Below are 24,513 nucleotides of genomic sequence, written 5' to 3'. Positions count from 1 at the left end.
CAGAAGAATAAAACCATCTCCTAATCTGGCTGGAAATGGGGTGTTTTGATAGGAGACATGAGGACTGCCTCGCTCATTCTTCCAGCAGACAATGCTGTGCCCAAGTGCCAGTTTATGTTGTACTCCAATGCTTTCCCAAATCCTGCCTGAAGGATTCAACAGTCCATCCCTGCCAACGGGGAATACAGAAATTTCCCATGCCTGTCCTCAGGCCCTGATTTCTACTCATTATGTTCAAAATGGCAACATTCATGTTAAGGAACTTCTGCTGGATTTGGAAAAGAAGCCAGAGAAGGATGGAAGCGCGGAGCTGCTGACCTCAGGAATACAGACAGACCAATCAAGCAACGTTATGATAAAGTGTTTATTCTTTTTTTTTTTTAAATATCAAATGTTTTTACACATCCATTTTGTTGATAAACAGTCCCCCAATATTAAAAAAAAATAATCAAAATCAAAAAGAGAATCAAGTGTGTATTACTGTGGGCAGAACCACATCCCATTCTCTGCTGCCACAACCACACTCCTCCTGCCAGCCTCCTGGGAGGACTGCTGCAGTGGTCAGCCCAGAAGAGTAAATGACACAAATGCAACCAGCTTTAGGATTCCTGAGTATTGATTCCCTCAAGCTCCTTAAGTGAGTCTGTAAAACTCTTAAGCTAAAAAGCATCAAAGAGTAACCCAAACTGCTACACATTGGGATCACGGACTAAGCCTCGTCTACACAGTGCAGGAAGAAATCTCTTGAATGCTTCAGAGGGGAATGATGTCCCCAAACCAACCCCACTTCCCAAGCTGACTTCTGAGAAAGACAGGAATATACCTCTGGATTTCTCCTCTTTCAATCCATGTTAGAGTTCTGGGGAGCCATTCAGCAAGAAGTCCAAGTCTGGTGAAGAAACCTCTAGGATCTGCTCCTCCTCTTATTTGTAAATGGCATAGTGTGTTAAAGAAAACTTGCCTGGAAGTTAAGCATTCAGCAAGTACACTTAAATATTGCTACTTCTGAGGAAAGGAAACGCCAAGAGGGGAGACAGGAAGAAGGGAACATATTGAGGAGGTACAAGGTTAACAGTCCTGGAGACCAAGTGTCTACGTAGGAAGTTTAACATACGTAGCAACAAGGCAAAGATTGTCATGATAATGCAGCTCAGCTCTGTCCAGCAACAGGTAAAACCATCACCAGGAAACATTTCCTCCCCTTGTCACCATTATCTATACCCAGAAACTTTCAGATGTGGGTGTTTCACTGAACATCACCTCTCAGCTCACCTAGAGCCTCAAGTACAGAAACGTGTTTAGCAAGAGGCTGAGCAAATTCCTTTGGCATCCTCAAGAATACATCCCAGAAACCCACAGCAAGGGACACGACCACAGTGGCTCCAGCAAACACCCCGAAACGAGCTCTGCAGACCCACTGGGGCATGCCACAGGCACTGGTGTCTTCATGAAGCAGCCTCTGAGTGCTGCTTTACTCTCTATAGATGGACTTGTAAATAGTTTTGCTAAGCTGATGTGACATTAGTACATTGGAGCAGTGATTAATGAGGAGGGGGAAGAGAGTGAAGAGAGGCCAGGATACATGGCTCCTTAGAAACCTGAACAGCTTTTGGTGTTGCCTTGATCCCCTGCTCTAGCCAACAAGCTGTAGCAGTCTACATAGAGGTATTCCCACTTTGTAGGCCAGGGATCAGTTGAGAGACTGCTAAAGGCTGAGCAAAAGATGTGTGCGTACAGCAGAGAGGACACACATGCATGTTGAAACAGAAGACAACTTTTAGACAATGTTCACTAAATACATGTTCTATTACCTTTAACCTTAAATACTCACCACGGCCCCAGTTTTCTCCAACCTAAATCTTGCTCCTAAAAACCTGATTCTCTAGTTTAGCAGCACATAGCCATTCACTCAAAGCAAGGCTCTGAAATGAAGAGATTTAAATCACCAGGCTTGGACTAACTTGATCAGAATAGGTTTAGAAGTATTTCTCAGTTGGGGTCAGGCTGTTTCTAGCAGTCCAGAGAAAGCTACCCAGGAAATTCTAGCACTATTGATAAACGCTTCAGTAACAGCTTTGGCAGAAGGGCAGATTTCAGAAATGATATTTGACAAAGAATAAATCTAAGCATTGAAGCAAATTGGCTGCTGCTCTAAAGCTTTTATAGCATAAATTCTGTATATGCACTCTGAGTAAATGAGGCCATAAAACTAGAGCCTTTAACCAGCTTGGTGCGAAGCAGTGGTACTTTGTCTAGCTATTAGCAATCGCTTCTAAAACCATGAAGTGTAAATACAAAAAGGGTATATACCACTGAATAGCCACTATCTGATGCTTCCAGAAGCTGGCTGCAGGCTAAGGGTGCAAATTCAGCTCTCATGCATCCGAGGGCCGACCTGCAGCTGGTGTCTGTGCACCAGATGGGGGTTTGCCCCTAGGACCACCTCACTGAGCCCCAGGGTGTCAATGAGGAGCAGATTCAGCTGGTTAGACTGAGGATGCTCTGATCTGAGAGCCTCATTCTTGTTGCTGCTTTTGATAGTGAACCAGATGCAGATGGGAATGGGTCTAATATATCTTATTTCCTAAGGCTTCTAGAGGGACATCTGATGACACTGTACTCCCGCACCAGTCCAAGCGTTACCCTTTTCAGAGGGGGCTTTCGCTGATTTGAGGTGCTTGCTGCAAGGAGAGTATGTAAAAAAAGATAATACTTCAGCAAGGGTAACACGTACCACCTGCCCAGTGAAGATGCTAAAGCTGTGTTCTTGCCTCAGTAAGTCGTTCTGAACAGAGCCTCAAGTGAATTACTCAATGCTGCTCTGGCAAAGGGTTCCCAAACAGCAGAGCACTGCCTGCTGCCAGCATCAGAAGGAGCAGGCTATAAGCTAAACACATCTGGGAGCCCAAGGCCTACCTGGTACCCTCACAGTGCATGCAAAAGCTCCATTTGACAGACAGAGGAATGCCTTAAAGCTGTTGGTTCCTCTTAAAGGACCTCCTGGCTGCCCAAAGATCTAAGAAAAGCCTGACAACCACAGCTCACCGACACCACGGACTCCTGCGAGTTCACAGATGAAACCAAATTTGTGCTGGTTTTTCAATGCCACCCTGCACAAAAACAAACCTCGCACACATGGAAGCAAATCTGCCAAGCAACAGGGAAAGCAAAACACCAGGAACACAGGCCAGAGACAATGATGGCAACAAATGAAAGCCATGACAGAAACATGTGTCCAGCTGCTGCTGACCCATCGCTTCAGGTGTAGCTCAAAGCAGAAGATTCCAGATGAACACTTGACACAAAGCCACTTCTGCCATTTGCAAGTGGGACCAAGTGAAAAGTTCCTACTTCAAATTTGGTATCATTTTTCAGCCACACTTTCCTTCCCCTTCCCCAGCCCCAACATGGTTTTGGGGCTTTGCAGAGCATCACAGAGTACTTTATCCCTCCAAAAACAACATCTGGAAAGGGCTTCCTACAGCACAGCCTTGGTGAGTCCTCATCACTCACCCGGGACATCCCAGAAGGCCACTATTGTTAATACAGAAGCCACATCAGTGCATTTGTTTCATAAACCCTATTGGGGAGCCCTCGCTCTCTGAAGAGGTATTAAATTAGTACCCACCAGCTCCTGCTGGTGCCCCCCAGTTTGCATTTCCACAGCTGAGAGGCTGATCATCCCCAAACATCCAGGTAAAACTAGTGCAAAGCAGATTTCTTCATTCTCCTGATCACCCCCTGCTTGGTGCATAGAGAATGCATGCACTGCAACAGTTCATTCTTCCCCGGGCAGAGGGAGCTGTAACACATGGATGGTTTGTTATAATTCCATCATTTTGCCTTAAAGTGGTTGAGCTTGTTCTTTTGTCTGGGGGGAACACCGTGTAGGCAAGGCTAGAAAGAAAATGTAAACCACTCCTTTTCCATCCCCGCCCCTACAATTAATACCAGCGCATCTTCAAATAAGTTAAAACGTCTCTTTTTAAGTTTTGGTAGCACCAAATTCTATCCCTTCCATTCTTCTATCCCCATGTTGTAAACTTGAACACACTGGCCCAAGAGCAGAAAAGGGTTTGGCAAAAATAGGCATCAGCCTTCCCTGTGCACACGCAAAACCACACATATCCAACCCCCCCTCGCCCGGTGCTCCTCCTGCAAAGCACTACACATCTGTGGGCATCTACAGACCTTTAGCAGCTGCCACAGTAGTTTCACGTGTCACAGACGTTGGGTTATGAAGCACAGGAGAGCTAAGCCAGATCCCAGAGTCCATTTGGACACATGCTGCCGTGCCGGCGCCGCACCGAGCTCAGTGTGCAGCTCCTGTCCTGCACACACGCACCCTCAATTCACTTCACAACCTGCTCTGCGCCGGCCAGGGCAGGCACCTGAATGGCTTCTGCTTTTTATTCATAACATTGGAGCTTATTCTAAACTTGTACATTGAAACCATGAATTTTCATCCAGTATGCATCATTAAAAGCTATTCTGTCCACACAATGCTAGGACGCTTTTGTTCTTTTCAAAGGCCAAATCTAACGGGTGAAACAGAAAAGACAAGTTACTTTGGCTGCAAAGAATTAAAACCTGGCTCACATTCAGCTTGTACATCATGGTGTGTAATTTGGATATGTCCTTTAAAAGAAAAGACACCCCAGTCAGCTACCTCTTCCGTGGTTATGTAGGAACAACGATACTCTTAGCCAGCAAGATGAGGAGAGCAAGATCCGTGTTTCCATCTGCTTGTTGCAAAGCCTCAAGAGCTTCCCGCATGGTAAAACCAGCACCAAGGATCCGATCAACATCAGCCACAGGGAAGGCAGGGAGGGGAGAAGCTCCCAAGGCAAGTCCAGTACAGGCCGATGGTGGGTTCTGCACTGGTTCCTCACACCCACCCAGGCAGGGACCTTCTGGAGCAGAACTGCTGCTCCTCCCGGGTGCTCCTGTGCACAGGCTCTGAGTATCTTGAGGTGCACCCTCACCCACAGTGGGTGCAGAGGAAACGGATGTCTTCTGCTCCAGGGCAGGACCAGCTGGACTCTGATGACCTCCTGCCAAAACCTCCTCCTGCTCAGAGCTCTGCTGCTGGTCAGATGTGGCTGCAGAATCCACCATGACCAAATCACTCTTACCTGAAAGCTTCTGAACCTCAGAAGCACCTTCTCCAAGAGCAGACTGTTTGTGACCACCAGACCCAGCGCTGATGTTCTCGATGCCACAATCACAAGGCTCTTTCTCCTCTGCTTTTCTGCCTTCAGACCTCACCTCATAGGAGGAACAACTCAGTTCTGGATCCGAGCCTTTCTGCTTATCTTCAGAAAGCCCCTTCTGCTGTGCTGCTGGCCCTGTGTGAGCCATTTCCAGCTGAGAGACTTCTTCAGAGGCAAGGATTTTACATTCTCCTTTCCGACTGGTAACCAAGAGTTTGTGAAGCTCTTTCAAGGCTGATGCAAGAGAGAAACATCGCTCTTCGGAAGCTCTTCCTGGATCCATGTCCAGCTGATGGATGCTGGAAGGGGAAGAGCTGCCTTCAGCCACCAGCTGATTACACAACTCAGTATACTTTGCAGGAATCCCACCAGTGCTTTTAGACTGTGGAACGCCACCGATGGAAAGCGGATCACTCAAGGAGGATGCAGATTTCAGTGACTCCACTTCCATGGAAGAGGCATCCGAGTTCAGGTTGGACCCACTTCTGTTCCCAGCCTGCTGCTTCTGCTCACTTGTTGAGCTCTGCGCTTCAGCTGCAGCCTGCTCAACCACATCTACTTCCATTAAGGCTTCCGTATGTGTACAGCTGAAGGAGGCTGACATTTGGATACTCCCTTTCCCACAGGAAAGACCTGGTTTCTCCAGTTCACCTCCTCTCACTTCCACAGGAGGATTTTCCATCTGGCTGGCTTCTTCCACAACAAGTTTCTCAACCTCACCAACATGGCAAGGAGGTTCTGGGTCAGTTGTCTCAGTTTGCTCCTCCAGGTGTTCCTTCTCTGGTTCTTTGTGTGTCTGATGCACTATGGGAAGCTCACGCTTCCCCTCCTGTTCTGAAGACAGACATACATCTTTATTTTGCCCATGTTCAGCAGCAGTGTCAGCCAAACTATTTGCTTTTGTCACTTCCAAAGGACATTCCTGACCACGGTCTTGTTCTTCAGCTTTACATTCCTTTTGACTGTCAGCAATAAGTGCTTCTTTGAGTGTCTTCTGTGAAAGGCAAGCTGGACTGCAACAGGGCACCTCCCCTGGCTGGGGAGAAGGGTCATTATTTGCCAAGGAAGCATTACTGGAAAGATGTTGTGATAATAGAGGATGTTCTTCTTCTGGGGTTATCTGGCATTCAGTTGAAGACTCCAAAGACTTGACGGCTCTAGGATCAATGGGCTCCGTGAGGCTGGGTTCGGATGAGCAAACTGAAGCAGGGGCAGAGACAGAACGATCAAGTAATTGATTTGTGGGATTACAGATCTTGGAATTTAGTCCTGAAGACTGGACTGGATTTTGAAACCCATCAGAAGCTGGTAATGAGGGCATTTCCAGTGAGGTAGTTTCTTTGTCACTATTCTCTAACGGAAGACAGAAAGAAAGAAGTAGTCAGGGTACAGGAGAACTGTGTTTTCACTGTAGTAGAGAGAACTTATAAACCAGTGGCTGTAAATACCTGGTCTGTGGCCCATTCCAGCTGCAGTAAACACACACTACATGCATCAAGGCTTCTGACGTTCTGTTTGGATTAGGAAACAAACACACCAAACTTGCGTTAGTATTCAGAGCACACCACATGCATGGTTACAGTCCTGCGACCTCGCAGCTCCCCTCCTGACTGTCCATCCAGACAGTGTGGAAGCAGCTTGAGCTCCTCCTGTTCACTGCTTCCAGGAGTTCTGCCTGGGGAATTCCTTACATCAAGTCAAAAATAACTCTGCTGAGAACCATTTTAAGGCTGTTCTGTACTATCTAAGCTGCAGAGTGGTCCGTGGGTGATACTACACATAGGATAAACTATACACAGCACAAGGCACATGTCTGGTTTGTTCTCCGTAAGGCTGAAGATATTCAGGCAGCATGTTTCAGGGCTATGAGAACTGAGACGGCAACACAATCCCTGCGCTGTGCTCCCAGCAGTGCCAAAACACCAGCTTGCTGCAAAAGGGAAGCATAAAGATCCTAGGGTGAAAGGCAGAAACCCCAAAAAGAATTGCTGGCCGAGGCTGGGATGAGCAGAGCAAAGGAAGCGACAGCCTGAAGTCAAACCCAGCTCACTGCTTCCTTCTCCACCCTGAGAACGGATGGATTGCAGATCTCTATCAGGAGCACCAAACACTGGCTCTAGTTATCAGGAGAGATTAAATAAGAGAACTTATCTTGCTAATATATCGGCTCTCACATGCTCAGTCATTCACCAACATGACCTTTGCAGCAGCGGTGCCTGTTCTTCCATTAAAGCCCTACTCTGTTCAGTGTCAGATATCCAGATTGTGCTGCATGATTTGTTTGCTTTAGTTTCCTTTCCCTTCCCAGAGGCCTCCAAACTCAGTGTTTTACCTGAAGTCTTTCTGCACATAGCCAGGTGTACTGGGGACAGCTAACCATTCCCAAGTACAGCCAAGAATTCCTTCAGGTCCACAACATGGAAGAAATCTGCCTTTCACTTCAGTTACTTGTTTCTTTTATTGTCTGTTAAACAGCAATGATGCTGCACTACCACACCCTGATCAATATGCTTTGGTATAAAGAACAGCAGCGAGGCACACAGCAATCCCTTCTGCTGCCTGCACATCTGGTCTTTATGCAGCTACAACAACTCGGAGATGCTGGGGTATTAAAAAGCCAGAATTATCCTGCAGATCTGCAGACTGCTCAGCTTTCATCCGGTGGCAAAGAGGCTTCAGACACAGGATACGGATGAACACCAGGGGGATCTGTTTCTGTCTCTAAGCAGCAGGATTACATTCACACTCTCTGCTCCCAAGGCAATCCTTCAGAGAGGAAGCAGAACTGTCTTTTGATTCAGTGCGTTGGTAATAAAGGGTCTGATCAGACACGAGGGAGTTGCTGTCATTTAGACAGCAGAAGTAGCTGGTAGCCTGCCAAGCACTCCTCCAAATCATCCTTCCGAGCCACTGTCATCCTGCTCCACGGCTATCTACAGGAGCTGAATCCCAGCCTGTCAAGGGTATTGATCCAGCTAACACTGGGAACAAACTCTTCTGCACAAAGTGCACCAGCAGAGATAAATTCCTCTCTATATTAGGAAAAACCTGAGTTGCATTTGTGGTGGCAGTGCCTTTCTTGTACCGAGCCTGTCAGGACGAAAAGCTGTGTAAGGGGTAAACTACTGAGTATACTTCCTAAAGCTACTGCAGTTTTGCTGCCAGTTCTGTAAATCCTCCATTGTCACCGAGTCTCCCAGTGGCAGGGGAAACACTTCATATAGGCAGAACAGAGCAAGCTCTCAGAGCCAAACAGATGAGGAGGATCTAGATCACAGTAAAACACAACAGGGGTCCACGACCATCTCAGCTGCCCTTCTGCAGGTGTTGAAACGTGGGCTTCAGGGGATGAAGTAAAGCTCAAGAATCCCCCAGGTGCATTCAGAACAAGAACTTTAATAGCCCCCAGATGTATGCAGCAGTGTCTGCTGTACCATCTACCAGAAGGCAGCAAAAATTCAAGCTGTTATGAAAGAACACAGGTCTTGTAGATAGCCGAGCTTCCTTGGTGCTGCATTACATCCGCTCCCGCTTCACCTTCCTGTTCTTTCACTTGGATTTCCTGGTACCATCTGGCAGCAACTAATAGTTTGGGAAGATAGGAAAAGGGTATATTCTGGCATCTTTGGACATAGCCAACAAATGCCTGTGGGCTGGAGGCTTGTAATACACCTAAGACTTACACAGAGTCAGTCTAAACAAGACCTACCTTAGTTTTGTGCACTGGTGTTCTGCAAGCATTAAATGAATACCCAAATGATTTCCTGTTCTCATACATCTCTGACATTCCTCTAAGGCTCAGCAGCAGTGGTGAACTGCGGATTGATTAGCCTGAACAAAGCCACATGGCCTTTGGAACTGCAGCTGCATAAGCAGCTTTAACTCCTTTTAGGCACTTTTCATTTTAAAGCACTCAACTACAATACCTTTATTGTAAAAGCTCATATTTTGGGATGAGGTTTGCTTTGTATTTGACCCTTTCAGTAGAGAACTAAGCCCAACCAACTACAATGTCTGCAAAATCTTTTCTGAAATAGAGAGGTACTACAAAAAACAACCCAGGCTTCATCAAGCTCAAAATCTGAATAGGAAAAGCACTCATATTTACACCTGCATGTTTTCTCTGCAGGTTATATGAGGAGACACGAGCTCAAGCTGCTGAGTCTGACCTTTAGCGCTGCCAAAACCTGAGAGGGACAAGGTCAAATCTGTGTTTGTGTTTCTCTCTGTTTGCTGCACTTAAGAAACATACAAATTTGGTTTTAAAAGTCAAACTCCTAAACTATTTCTTGCTGATTCATTAAAGCCAGGCCTTCCTCTCAAGGTTTTTATATCTCTGGAGAACTTGTATTCTTAGCATGGAAGCAGATGGTCAAAGGGACCAGTAAGTGCAGTCCTGAGCTCCCCTTAATGGAACAACTCCATTATTTGCATTAAGCTCACTACTTACACTTTGGACTATCAAGCAGCGATTGGGAAGTGTTAAAGAAAAATGGCAGTGCATTACAACTGGTTATATATATATATATACACAATATATATATATTTATATTATATATAATATATATCACATACAAGCAATATATAAAGACACATTTATATACATTTAACCATATATATATGTATATATATATATGGTTAAATTTGGTTATCACACTTCAATTGTACATACGGACATGCTAACGTCTTCAAAAAACAGCAACAAAAATGTTGAAGGAATCAAATTTATCAGCTCAAACATGACCCAGCATGTTTTGCGTGTGTGTGGGAAGCAGAATCTCACTGTGTGCTTTCAGGGGGACAATCAGCAGTAAAACTTGAAAGTCTCTAGAAAATACTTGCATGTAAAATGTTGTCCTTAAAGGTTTTGGAAAAGGGCTAAGGAATACACTTTGTGAGGTGTTCACAGCTTCATGGAACTAAAATAATGAAGCTTCCCTCTAGTCAAAAGCCTATGCTGGAGTGAAGGGAGGAATTAAACAGACACTTCAGGTCACAGCTTTCAGCTATTTTGGCATCTCCACTTTACATTTTGCAGCTACCAAATTCTTCCATAGCCTAAAGTCAGGCTTCATTTGTGCAGCTCATGGATTCCAGAGGCACAAGGAACAGAACTATGGGGAGGGTGAAAATCCTCTTTGCAGATACACATCAGGATGTGACTTCAGCTGCTGCTTTTGAAATCCCGAGCACCAGCAGCCTCAGTAAGAGAAGCACTTCACCTTCCAAGGGCACAAGCAGCACTCTAAGGAAAAATGCTGAAATAGTGCTAGTTCTAAGAATTGTCATCTTTGGTCCAGAGATTTGCTCTGATTGCTTCAGCTCCTCTATTTTTACATGCTGCAGCTATTAACAGAGTGCTTGTGGAAGCCCCCACAAAGCTGCCTTTACATGAGGCTGCTGAAATATCACCCAACTGAGCTACGTCCCTGCCTAGGCACTACAGCTGGTGCCAGAGACAATCATTTATCTCCACACCTCTGAAGGCCAAGAAGCCAGAGCAGGTAGGAAGTTGCAAGGAGAGCACACATAAACAGCAAGCACCCCCAAATGCCTTCATGCAAATTTGCTGTACAGAAAGGGAGAGAGAAGCGCAGTTAGAGGCAATGAGCATGAATAAAGCCCCTTCCTCTCCACTGTTTACTCGCTGATGCTGCATTAAACTGCGTCTCCTAGGTGCTGAGAAGGGGGAACTGCTGACTGACACCCTGCCACACAGCAAGGGAACTCTGCAGATCAGTATTTCAGTGGGGCTGCTCCCGGTACCTGCTTCCTCGACGGATTTCTGTATTGCTTCTGCTAGTTCCTGGTCTGCGATCTCCTCCGGCCGGATGTCCTCCCGCCCGGCCCCATACGCCAGCCGGGCACACTCTGGGAGCTCGCCCTCTGGGAGGAACGTGGTCTGTGAGCCTGTCGTGCCAATCACCAGTACATTCTTCTTGAGATCAATGGAGCACTGTGAAAGAGCATCGAGACATCAGGGGCCTGGGTAAGAGCCAGTCCATTCCCAGAGAAAAAGGAGAAACAAGATTAAACAATCCACTTCCAATGGGAAGAACCCACAGCAGCCAACTGTGGGCCAAGAGCATCAGCTCTGAACAAAAGGGCTCTTATGACCTGCTTTGTGACAAATCATTCAGTTGGAAAGCTCTGAGCATCTTCAATCAAAGCAAAAAACTTGCCAGACATGCTCCAGCTACCCATGATACATGAAGTATATGTACTTCACAACTGGCTGGAAGATAATCCACCAGCAACTCTCCCCAGAAAAATCCTAATACATTCCCAGGCAATGAAAGCATTCCTGTTGCACTCAGCACTGAACTTGGAAGTGCAAGTAACTGCTTCAGAAGAGGTCAGGAAGTGGAGCAGCTCTGCTCTGGAGCCAGGCTGAGAGAGCTGGGCTGGGGCAGCCTGGAGAAGAGAAGGCTCCTGAAGGGGAGACCTGAGAGCAGCTCCAGTGCCTAAAGGGGCTGCAGGAAAGCTGGAGAGGGGCTTGGGACAAGGGCCTGTAGGGACAGGCCAAGGGGAATGGCTTGAACCTGCCCGAGGGGAGACTGAGCTGAGCTCTTAGGCAGAAGCTCTTCCCTGTGAGGGTGCTGAGGCGCTGGCACAGGGTGCCCAGAGAAGCTGTGGCTGCCCCATCCCTGGCAGTGCTCAAGGCCAGGTTGGACACAGGGGCTTGGAGCAAGCTGCTCCAGTGGAAGGGGTCCCTGCCCGTGGCAGGGGTTGGAGCTGGAGGAGCTTTCAGGTCCCTTCCAACCCAAACCATTCTAGGATTTTATTTTTCTATGAGGTTCTGATACCTGATGCCTTTTAAGCATATCCAGTCCTAGAAGCATGTCCATGGGCTGCTCTTCAAGGATTGAGAAGGAGCACGCAAGGAAATCCCCTTCAATCTGGACCTGAGCTGAAATATAAGGAAGAGAGTTTACCTCCTTGAAATACCTAAAGTGCAATAAATCTACTCTCATCTCTTTGACCTCCTGGGCAAGGTCTGCTCCTGCCAAATCTGAAACCAGAGCTCTGACATAGCATTTTGGTCACTGCACATCCAGCCCTGTGCAAGCCTCAGGGACTACCAGGCCTGCCTTGGTCTCAAGAAGCTAGTTAAGAGCTGACTGCTGTAAACCCTTACTTACTGCTCATCTAACCCTCCAAGCCTGAGGAGCTGTACAGTGAAGACAATCTTTTTTCAGACAACAAGGAGAATCTTCTCTCATCCAGAAAAACTGAGCAAAAGCACAGGCAATCTTCTCTTCCCAAAGGAATACAACACACTCCACTGTACTGGAGCCCTAAGCAAATCATACTGCCCAGCAGTCCCACCCCAAAGACATTAGCCTGGTTTTTTGCACCCAGACTGAACACAGCCTCTCTCTGTCTGCAGGAGCCGAGGACTCCTGCACCTAAAAGCGTTAAGGTAATTCCATTAAAAAAGCATTAAACGAGACAGCAGCTTTTCCTGAGACAAGCAAACATTCTGGAGATGCACTTTTATTTTACTCTGTGGGACCTCCTAACAATTATAGCATTAAACTAGATCCTCTTGGTGCCAAGAGTGCGGGAAATGCAGTCACACTGCTGCTGAATCTGCCCCGGTGCAGAACGCCAGCACTTACCTAAGTGCACTCTACCGATGATCTTCTGTGTCCCTACACCTTTAGCAATGCCAGCCCATCGTCGATCTACCAGCCTCATAATGTTGCACCTTTCAGCACAGGCTTGGCTCATGATGGTCATCTGGGCACCTGCCAGCAACAGAATTGGTGTTAAAACCTGAGTGCTCAACACAGATGCAAATTCTCCTCTGGAAGGGCTTAAGATCTTGCATTCAGCAGCTGGGAAACCAACCTGCCTGCATCAGGCAACTGCACTGGGGTGCAAAAGTCTCCTGTGAATCCCACTATGTTGCATGGACTGTAATCACACAACAGTATTACTGTAGAGCTGGAATAATCCCAAGTACTTTCCCTTTAAGGCTGTGGATGGGAAGCCCTACATTAAAGGCACGTGTAATCCCCCCATCCGTAAAATGAGATAAGGCAGACACGTGGCAGTGACCGTTCTGGCACTGAAGGCCAAAATTCTCCCAGGAGCATTGGTCTGAGGGGCTCAAGCACTCGTGTGTGCTGCTTCTCTCAACAGTTTTGCCTTATGCAATGCCCAAGCTGCTCTCAGGCTTTAATTAGATGCTTCAAAATGTTCTAACACAGTGCTTTAGTATGGAATTTTTGGGCAATGATTCTGGAATGATTGCTGTCTCCTTCAGTGAGAGAAAGGAGAGCAAAGAGATGAGAAAGAGTCAGTTCACCTGAGTCAACAAAGGCTTTCACTGGATGTCCGTTGACTTTGCAGTTAATGTACAGCATCACCACCTGCCCAAAGCTCTCTGGGGCCTCTTCCATTGCTATCGTCATATTTTCTTCAATGTTTTGTTGCCTGATTTTAATGGAGAAGAGAGAGAAGAATCAGCCCTTCCGTCAGCTGAACCTTACGAGCATCCCTCTGACTTACAAACAGAGCCAGCATTCCCACCCACTGCAGCTCACCTTACAAACAGCACAGCCAGAGCACACCAGGGACTGCTTCATTAGCTACACATACGCTTCCCAGAAAAGGAGTTGCTAGTAATGACCTTGGCTTAATCCAGAGCCATGGAGACTGCTCCTTCCAACACCCTGCCTAACTCACACTACAGCTCCTGACAGCCTTCTCTTTGCAACAGAAACTCACCACCACAGGGTTAACCTGGAGAACTTGTGAGCAAAAACCCTGCATATTTATTACTCTAAAATAAAGCACCGAGGGCACACAATGACAATGTTGCCAGTAGCTACAATGCTGGAATCCCACACAGCAGCTGAACGTTCAAATCCTCCAACGTTTCCCTGGTATCTTCTCCTTGCCAGGCACAGGAAAGGAGGGAGGTGAGCAAAACCACAGTGAGAAACACCACCATGAGCACAAACCTCTGGTGCAATTTCAAGCCTACAGAAGAAACGTGCTTCCAGAAGCCCACCACAGCCCAAGAAGTATCTTGGAAGTGATGGGCATCCACAGCAACTGTATCCAAAATAGCTTCATCTACCAAAAAGGGAAAAGGGCTTCCAATTTTGATGTCATTTCATTTTAACTCCTCAGTAGGGGAAGGGGAAAACCTCAAGAGCCACTCTTATCCATCTTCTGTGCTGTGGTAAGCCTTCCCCCAACGATGGGGAGAGGAGGTTTCTTGGTGGTGAAGGATAGTTAATGGCCCCTGATACCTGGCTCACTTGGGAGCTAAAGCACCCTACTGCCAGCATGTCCCACTTCATGTATTCATGCATCATATTGTCCTGTCTTTTATTATTTAAGCTTACATTGGATACACAGTGGCTAATCTTCAGTTTGTTCTCTTGTCAAATCCATTACTCTGTTCTCTCTGTGCCTGACACTCCATCTAAGGTACACTCTGAAGGGCAGAAACATGTCTCAAAACAAATAGGACACTTGCCACAGCCTCCTGTCAATCCTGGGCACAGCACATCTAATGAAGCAAAGAGTTCAAGGTGTGAAATCTGGGGACAGCTGCATGGCCTCCTGCACCTCACCTTTATCTGTCCCCTCATCTATGGAAGCAGGAGAGCATTCCTGTGCCTCAAGCAACGTTTTGCTACCTACAAATGTGTTTTCCTGCTTTGCTAAACAAAGCATTTATCCAGCACCAACACCTTGTCAGCTGCAACACAAGAATGACTCTTACTGCAACTGAATTTTGGTTATGATCAGCTCTGAGCCTGAACCAAAAAGACATTTCTGAGTTGACGAAGAAAGCATCCAACATGATCTGACTCAAGGATTTATCACTCAGTGTAAGAATCAAGCCCCAGCCCAATGCAATTACACTTGGAAGCCAGCAAGAGGGAGGGAGCGAGTGCTGATGAACAGAACATATTTCTACAGAACATCTCTTCTGACAGCAGCGATGTTCCGGGTCTGGAATTAGCCAGAGACACAAACCAATTAGCAGTACACAAAACCCAGTCTGGAAGGCAGCTGGGAGAAATGACACCACGTTGCTGTGCAGAGAGATCAGCCTAGAGACTAACACAAGCCTGAGGTTCAAAACATGCCTGAGGCACCCAAGTACCACCTCACCAGAGGACCTCAGCTCTTGTTTCAAAGGGAACCAGCTTAGGCAGCTCTGGGACATCACATGCACAGATAGTGATACTGCTACCTCATGATCTGTGCTCAGATAGATACCTCTGAAGGATGGGGTGCACCCACATGTCCCTGAATCCCAAACTTCCCATGTGTGAAGGCAGCTCAGAGCATCGCCCTCCAAGCAAATGCATGTCTTAAGGCAGGATCTAAACATGCTCCATGCATCTTCCATGGAAAACACACCATAGATGGAGGCATGCTGTGGAAAAAGGCACTGTGAAAACCTCCAAAGCCTGCAAGTGGCTTTGGTTTCCTACCTTATGTCTTCTTCTATCTTGGCCTGTGCCTCGAGATCAAAAGGGTCAGCTGAATAGAGCCGGATCCTCTCCTGCTCCCGGCGGGCTCGGTCCTGCTGCTGCTCCAGCAACACCCTGGTGAATTTCTCTGCAGTAACAGGGAGACATAGAAATGCTCTTTACTGGAAATGGCTCTTACAAATCAAGGTCTGGCACAGCAAACTCCTCTTTCTATGCCAGCACGCACTCAGGGCTAGAGTCAACAGCACATGCAAAAAAAGGCTTCCTCTGCAGGCAGCACTGATGGACCACAAATGAGCACACCTGGGAATGCCCTAGGATAAAAAATGACTCTTTCTCCTTGTGTCTGCTACCCAAACTCAGCACAATCAGACTCAATTTCCATGCACATACATTTTTATATGGAGAAAAACACAAAGACAATATTTAAACCAAAGAGCTGCCATTAAAGCACGAATTCACTCTTCTACTGCAGCAAGAATTGCCTACACAATATGCCAAAAATACCCAAACAGCTGCAAAACCAGCAGATAAATGAGACCCGAAGCACAGATCAGGACTAAGAATCTGCACACTCAATTGAGAGGCTTAAGTGCACGTGCATTTTGGAACAGCTTCAGAGATAGAAGGGAGGTTTCACAGCTCTCAGCAAGATGCCCATCCCCAAGAACAGCTTGCAAAATGTGCCACATTTTACACTCAGCATTCCCAGTAAAAGAGCAGCCTGTGCACCCAGCAAAAAACAAAGGCAAAGGCTAACAACAAAGCTCACTTTAAACCCAAGCAACACAGGCAAAGACATCATCATCCCCACAGCTGAATACCTGCCACTGCAATCAGGAGGTCCTAGCTGGGACACCCACTTCCCAAAGTTTTAGGTGCACCTTTTAAGAACACAGTTTTTAGATCCCCGCTTTTTGGATAGCCTCTGGCTGCTTTTTATGACCTGGATGTGAACATGTACATTCCCAAAAGGACTTGGCAATAAATGAGGTTCTGTAAATATAGAAGGTTGTAGGTTTGCTTCCAGAAATGCAGTTCCCATGAAGAAGGTCACTGGCTCCGAGGCTGTTCAGGAAGGCATTAGGTGTATTTTCTTACTTGTTTGGGTTTTTATGTTTTAAACTAGGCTTCTGTATAGCAGGTACCTTCTACAGCACTTGCGGTACATATCTATGCATGTACTGAGGCATGAGAGCTAGAGCTGAACTGGATCTGTGCCCAAACACTAACAGTAGCCATAGAGAACAAGGCAAGCACGACCAGCTCAAACCCCATCCTTCTAGCAGCTTGCTGTGGCAAACTGGGGACTAAAACCACGCATCCGAGTCACAGTTTACAAGCACAAGGCAAGGCAGAGCAGCAGATGAGCCAGTTCTGGGTGTCTGGGGCTTAACCTCTCGTTTTCTGTGCCAGGAGCAGCACATCTTGACAAGGGGATGGAGAAACACCAGCATTACAGGCACAGCACTTGCAAGAAGAGCGCAAGCGATGTGGTTTTAACTCTGGCTATAAACTAAAGTCAGAATTGGGAAATGAAACAGACCAAGAATATTCATGCAAGCTCCTTTCTAGCTTTATCAGACAGTGAAAAATCACAAGGATGTAACCTTGAAAGTGGGGAAGAAAGTCGCCTGCTAGAAGATATTTCATTCTCTGCCCATGGCAGGGGGGTGGAACTAGATGATCTTCAGGTCCTTTCCAACCCTATCTGATGATTCATTTTCCCCAACTCAACAGGATTTATTTCCTAACTAACTGTCTTGCAGCAGTTCAGAAAGCACAACTGCTGATGCCCACACCACTGAAGGACCAACACAGACTCAACTGCAGAGGAAATCAAGGACATGATACTAGGCTTCAATTGCACCCAAATTAATCACAGTGTTCAAGGCCACGTTGGACACAGGGGCTTGGAGCAAGCTGCTCTAGTGGAAGGGGTCCCTGCCTGTGGCAGGGGTTGGAGCTGGATGGGCTTTAAGGTTCCTTCCAACCCAAACCAGTCTGGGATTATGACTCTATGAAAAATCAGTTGCTGAGCCACTTGTGACCAACAGAAACGACTCATCTGTGCAGCTGATATTTCAAAGTAGGGGACTGAAAATATTAAAGCAGCCAAGCAGGAGAAATACACCCAACTCAGCAGAAAGGTCTTGTTAGGAAAGGAACCCTGCCTTGAGTATTCCCAACTGGCACCTTTTATCAGCACCAACAAGGAGTTGGCAGCAAACATCCCAGTTAAACACCCACAGCTGCCTTTTGTCAGAAGGGAGCTCCAACAGGTTCCAAACCACCTCCCAGAGGTTAACCCCCACCTCACCGAGGTCTCCGCTCAGCAGCGCCTCTGCCAAGGGCGGGTTCCTCTCCTTCAGCAGCGACAGCTCGTGGGGGTTTGCGAGCAGCATCTCCCGGAGCAGCGCCGGGTTGTCCAGCCCCTGCGGGAATGAGGGGGCATCGGGAGGCGACGGGCGCAGGCGCTGCGCTGGAGGCTGCTGCTGCTGCTGCTGCGTGGACGTGCCCGGAACTGCGATGCTGCTGAAGTCTATCCTGGGCAGACCTTGAGGGACAAAGAGGTCAGAGGTGTTGGGGCTTCACGTTCACACTGTGAGAACTGCTCTTAATGCTGCACTACTAGACCAGATTCTGTAAGAGCAGTTTGGAAGCATGGCCACGCATGCAGGTTACTGGGTTAGGGATGCCAGCCTTGCTCGACGTAACTCGTCCAACCTTCTATCTGGCCTGTTTTCTTATCCCCTGAAATGCACTTAGTGAATCACAGACTCGTTATTTCCAGCTTCACCAACGTGAATTCCACACGGAGGGATTGCAAGGCTGAAGCTCACGTCTCTCTAAGGCGCTTCTGAATCTCACCGATTAAAACAACCAACCAGGGAAAAAAAGAGAACTGGCATTTCTGCAGACCTGCATTGCAGGTACCCAACCTCCAGCTGAGGCAGGAGGATGAAGACCTCAGGCAATGCTCCCATGCCCTTCTCAGCCAGCAGCAACTTCTTTTCCAGCCATGTTTTATGACACGGATTTGCTGGGAATGGCTGCAGAATGCAGGACAGAGGAGCAGAGCTCTGCTCAGAGGAGTCTGTAGCACAGTTGCATAACTGGGTTTGTTGAGATGCAGCTTCTCTGGGTATCTGTCATGTGTAGATTCAAAGAGCACATCAATACAGCCTTTTAAAGCACCTGAGCCATGCAGACCACATATTACTGTGCCATTACACCAGGTGGCTGTATAAATATTCACAGGCCTTTACAAACCCCGCTGTTCTGAACCAGTTCCCTTCCTTGCTCTCTCTGCATTCCCCCCGGAGAACAGTAAAATGATATTTGCTTCCTTGGAAGAAAAAAATCCCATTAAAAACAAGCCCTCTGGCTAATTTTCAAAGCCTCCCACCTCACTCCTAACCACCCTCCCTTCCAAGGTGCTTTGCCTAGTGAATTGCTAAAGGAGACCGACAAGACATGGAATTGGTGTTTGATAAACATGCAGATCTTTGCATGCTCTGAGCAAATGGTAACACAAATCCTTTCTCACCTGGGAAGCGGATGGAGGGCCGTGGCTCCACGGCCTCTTTCTGTCGGAGGATCACCACATCCCCGTCTTTCAACCCATAGGAGGCCAAAGATCTGTTGTTGTCAGTCAGCGGCCGCTCCGCATAGACTATCTGTTCATGGAGAGAGAGCAGTGAAAAACCCCAGCAATGCAAAGCAGGGCAAGATAAAAACCAGCAAGAGGTTATTATCTTAGGAAAGGCTCCAGTAAATCCTCTGGCCCCATCTTGAGCTTCAGAAGGGAAGGTAAGCAGTGCTCACCACAGCCCTGCCCAAGCACCTCCACCTCAGGCACAGAAAGGCCTCTCTGAGTGGTTGGACAAGGACGCAGACTTGGTCTTGCTGAAATCTGGCAGTGGTTCCTCAGAACCCAGCATCTCAGAGGAGGGCTGGTCTCCTTTCATTTCACATTGTGAAAGAAGGTAAGCCTTGCCCCAGGCCTGGTCACCACACATTTCCAAACTCCAGTCTCTAAGATCACAAGTCACCACTGCCTTACACTGTGCTGTCAACACCTACTGACCAAGGACCAACTGCACACCCACAGGCAGCACCTATCAGGGCAGACCCACGGATGATGCAGTCCAATATCTACAATCTCTGCCTTCTCCCACAACAGCTCCCCAGAATAACCAGTTTTACAAGGCCCACAGTAATCAGCTCAATGATTTCCAGTTTACTTCATTGATGTCCTCAACATAAAAAGGACATGGAGCTGTCAGAACAAGTCCAGAGAAGAGCCACGAGGATGCTCAGGGGCTGGAGCACCTCCTGTATGGAGCCAGGCTGAGAAAACTGGGGCTGTTCAGCCTGGAGAAGAGAAGCTGCGTGGAGACTTCAGAGCAGCTTCCAGTGTCTGAAGGGGGGCTATAGGGATGCTGGGGAGGGACTCTTCATCAGGGACTGGAGTGATAGGACAAGGGGTAATGGGTTAAAACTGAAACAGGGGAAGTTTAGATTGGATATAAGGAGGAAATTCTTTCCTGTTAGGGTGGTGAGGCACTGGAATGGGTTGTCCAGGGAGGTTCTGAATGCTCCATCCCTGGCAGTGTTCAAGGCCAGGCTGGATAGAGCCTTGGGTGAGATGGTTTAGTGTGAGGTGTCCCTGCCCATGGCAGGGGGTTGGAACTGGATGATCTTAAGGACCTTTCCAGCCCTAACTATTCTATGATTCCATGTAACTCTAACTGGACATGAGGGTTCAGCACCCAAACACCCCTCCTGAGACTGCAATCAGCCTGTGTTGGGGAAGTAACTTCTTTTGACTATAAAACACATTCACATCATTTTCTATTAAGATAATCTGCCTTAACAAGGGGTCCACAGATTAAACATAAAATCATATTGAGATCAAAATGAACAATCACCATGGGAACATTTCTATTCACATTAGATCTGTGATACCTACAGATGCCCTGAATTACAGAGAAGCAAGAAAACAAAATAAAGATGTGATTTACAGGAACAGATGTTCCCAGAAATGGTATCTGCTAAACATTACAGTTCCTGTGCCTCCACTGAGGCACAACAAGACCTGTTTCAACAGCTCCTACCCCTAGCAGGACTCCAGGGTGAGAAGTGCTGGAGAACTCGGCCTAAACCCGTTGGGCATATGATGGAATTTCACATTTACCACCTTGTTTAGCAAGACTGGGTCTGGAGAAGGCCGGTTCAGCAACAACAGGTTTGCTGCAGGTCAGGACTAGCAGCAGTGGGGAGCAGCTCTGCAGTCCTCACGTGGATGAGCCACAGCTCTGTTCGATGCTATCGCAAGCAGCAGAGCCAAAAAGAAGATCCAAAAAGCCCCCTAGTTACTGCACGTCTTCATGTCTGGAAGATGCTCCTGACGTTCACTGCTTTACTCCAGGAACTCAGAAACAACACAGAATCTTACTAGTGCCTAACAGCTGAGATCCACCGGCAGCAGCAGTGCCAAAGACAGACAGAAAAGGCAAAACCAACAAGAACCATGTACAACAGCAATCAGAGCCATCAGCATGAGAGAATCCTGCACGAGCTTCCTACCTCCTCATTAACAACACACCTCCCAGCCTCAGCAGTACTGCACTAGGCTGGGTCCCTTCCAAAGCAAACACAGGTCTGTAAGCAATATTCCTTTCTATTCCAATGGCTTGCAAGACATTACCAGCATAATTCAGGTTAGGCTCTGATGGGAAGAGTCCCCACGCGTTACCAGATGCACCCTGCCCAGCCTGACTCAGTAACACCGCTGCCCGCAGGGAAAGCAAGAGTGGGATGAATCCCAGCTGCACGTGCAAGTCTGAAATGGCAGTCTCCCTGCTCAGACACTCGGGAAGAGACAAGTTAATCAGTTTAAGTGAGGCTTTGCCTCCGTCGCCTTCCTGGAATTGGATTTATGAGCATTCGGCCTTAACACCTCACACAATGAATTAAGTGCTCCAAGCTCACTCTACATCCATTAGCAGCCTGGCTTAGCAGCTTCTGACCCACTCTGCTCTGCTCTCAGAACAAGCTGATGTAATTTGGTGTGTTTGGATTGTCTGGTTTGCAGCACACTTTTGTTTGCTGGCCAGGCACCGGACATGGGCTCTTCTGGGGGTGGCCTGAGCCAGGATGGAGGTGCTAAGACTGCACGATGGATGGATATGACACCACAGGGTAGAACCTCCTTACGGAGCAAGGAACCCCAGTCAAGAGCACGAGATACCACCAGCAACCACAGATCAATCCAAACGCAGAACCCATGAAACAACCCTATGCCCAGCCGAGGACAGGAGACACATGGCATGTAAAGAAAGAGAAATGAAGGACATCAGTGGTGCTGCAGAAGAACACGGTTCTGCCGAGAGCCTCCCCATCTCCTCTCCAGAAAAGCCACCACCTTGATGTGTGCAGGAAACCAGAGTGAGCCAAATTAGCTCCCCTCTCCCAGCACAGCTCCTCTTATCACCACAGCCTGCCAGCAGTGTCTCTGTTATCTCATGCCACCCTGTGACCACGGCCCCTGCTCACCTCCACCCCAACTGCAGCACCCAGAATTAATGTCACAAACCAGCAGAGAGTGAGAGTGGGATGAACCCTCCTCCACACACGAGAGGTTTACTCCACCCTGCACAACCTTTCCCATGAAATTCATCCTCTCGTTAGTGCTGATGTGACACCTTCAACATACGCCTTGGTTATGGGAAAATGGCAGCAAACTACGTGGTTTGGTGAATGTAATGCTGCCTGTTTGAGGAGGACGGTTTGAGCACACAAAATCCTTCCACACAACTTGCTTTGCTGATAACTTGTGGTTTTATACCTTTCTCCTCAGTGAAGGTCACAGAATCCCAGACTGGTTTGTGTTGGAAGGGACCTTAAAGCTCCTCCAGCTCCAACCCCTGCCACAGCAGGGACCCCTTCCACTGGAGCAGCTTGCTCCAAGCCCCTGTGTCCAGCCTGGCCTTGAGCACTGCCAGGGATGGGGCAGCCACAGCTTCTCTGGGCACCCTGTGCCAGCGCCTCAGCACCCACAAAGGTCCTCAAAATACTTCATAAGCACTAGGCAGAAACAACAGAGAAAGTGAATACACAGCTGGGCAACATGAGAATGAAGCAAGGGGATGCACAAACAGCAGATGGGGGAGCAGGAGGAGGCAGTGATGGCTACAAAAAGCCCAGCGCTGATGCCCGTTACCTGCAGCTGATTTCAGTACGAAACTCCACTGGTTTCATTGCAACAGAGCAAAACCAAGCAAAATGAAAGTAGAAAAAGCCCACGAGCCCTCGTTATCCCAACCCAGAGCTGGCAGGTGATGGAGGCCAAAGTGAGGAGTTACGCAGTGGTTGTCCCCATTGCTGGCCACAAATTCAACAGCAGCTGCAACACAGCCACAGGGGTTTGCTGGAGCGTGGCTCCTCTCTACCTACCTACTAAAACCCAAGAGTTTGTCCCTGAAAGGAAAACCCATTTCACCTTGATTCTGTATGCTGGCTTTGCAGAGGACATCTGCCCCACAACCAACCTCTCAGTGTAAAACCAAAGGCTGACTGAAGGCAGGGGTAAAGCAAAACACTGCATCAGGAACCTGTTTGGTGAGGGAACATGTCCACCTCAAGGGCTGCTTCAGCACTTTTTCCATCGCTGACTAATATTGCCTTCACTGGAAAAACACTTCATTAACTTAGACTGGGAAAAGGCTTAGGAAGCAAAAGTCATCCCACAAAACTCCACCGAGTTTGCCAGCGCCCTGGGAAGAGGGACATCGCCCTGTCCAGCAATGCCTCGACAAGAAACGGGTAGAAACCGGGGGGGATGGGGGGGGGGGGGAACAGCAGGACTGAGCCCAAAACATTGAGTAAAGCCCAGATGGATGGGCAGACGGACGCGCAGACGGGCCAGAGCCGCCCCCACCCCGCAGCCTCGTGTTTCAGCACGCTGTGAGTAAGCCCCGAATTGGGGCTGCAGGGGGATTTTGGGGGGAACCAGGCGGATGTTGGGTTCAGTCCCTGCACCTGCAAGGAAAGGTAAAGGAGCGGAAAAGCCTCAAACTGCCCTTTCTGACCCGGCTGCGAGTAGGAATGCGCTGATACAATAAATAAAACTCTTCCTGAACGTTTCGGGCTCGATCCCAGGCTCTGCCGCCCTCCCCACCCTTGATTCCGTCCCTTTCACTCCAAACTCTCCCCGACTTGCACACCGAATTCCTCCAACGCCTCAATAACAACACACATCTCTCTGTTCTCCCCGTCAGCTCCGCCGCGGGAGGAGAGGGAGCGTTCCCCACAGGAAGGCACCGCCGGACCGGAGCCCTCTCCTGAGGGGAAGAGGAGGGCTTTGAGGGCAAAGGGAAGCGTCTCTCCCCAAACCCAAAAGGTGGGTGCGCGGAAACACACCCCCCCCCCCCAAACAACCCCGAACTCGGGATGCGGCGGGGCTGAGGCCCCGGGGGGCCTGGCGAGGGGACACAGGTTGTGGCGAGACCCCAAGGGCAGGGGTAGGGGCAGAGCCGGCCTGAGGCGGCGGGCAGGGCCTGACCTGGCTCTCAGACGCCGGGATGCCGGACTCCAGCTCGCAGAGGGCGCGGAAGTTCTGCAGCTCGAAGTCGGCGTCCACCTGCAGGGAGAAGGTGAGCTCGCTGCGGTCGCGGCGCAGGCAGAACACGGTGAGCAGCATGGCCGCCCCGCCGACACCACCACCGGGCCCGCCGCCGCCGCCAACTGCTGCCGCCGCCGTCAAGCGCCGCCGTCGCAAAACGCGCCCCTCCCACCAGAGCTGCCAATCAAGGCAGCTCGACCAATCA

At 48.5% G+C, this 24,513-nt stretch overlaps 1 protein-coding gene across 13 annotated transcripts; it reads right to left on the bottom strand.

Annotated features, from left to right (window-relative positions):
- Positions 1-350: 350 nt before the first annotated feature.
- Positions 351-24,424, bottom strand: DDI2 (DNA damage inducible 1 homolog 2). Of its 13 annotated transcripts, none has more exons than XR_009729462.1 (11): positions 24,249-24,424; positions 19,230-19,359; positions 18,000-18,236; positions 15,680-15,806; positions 13,528-13,655; positions 12,836-12,964; positions 12,020-12,123; positions 10,980-11,169; positions 2,311-6,566; positions 1,832-1,922; positions 351-961 (listed from the first exon to the last, which is right to left on the bottom strand). XR_009729462.1 is itself a non-coding variant. In XM_061379580.1 (10 exons), the coding sequence occupies exons 1-9, from the start codon at positions 24,384-24,386 to the stop codon at positions 4,681-4,683; spliced, it is 3,069 nt and encodes a 1,022-aa protein (XP_061235564.1). In that variant the 5' UTR covers positions 24,387-24,424; the 3' UTR covers positions 351-3,802; positions 4,670-4,680. The 13 variants fall into 13 exon arrangements, 5 of the variants coding, with proteins under 5 accessions (XP_061235564.1, XP_061235563.1, XP_061235567.1 ...); XR_009729464.1 differs by having other exon boundaries at positions 3,046-6,566; XR_009729460.1 differs by having other exon boundaries at positions 1,832-6,566.
- Between the last annotated feature and the right edge of the window lie 89 nt (positions 24,425-24,513).

Source organism: Neopsephotus bourkii, unplaced genomic scaffold (genome assembly GCF_033783945.1).
Source record: "Neopsephotus bourkii isolate Nb327-2 ecotype Australia unplaced genomic scaffold, CSIRO-AGI_Nbou_v1 NB_1778, whole genome shotgun sequence".
Taxonomy (NCBI): domain Eukaryota; kingdom Metazoa; phylum Chordata; class Aves; order Psittaciformes; family Psittacidae; genus Neopsephotus; species Neopsephotus bourkii.
The sequence above is the reverse complement of the archived record's forward strand: the minus strand, read 5'-3'. Positions and strand labels throughout refer to the sequence as shown.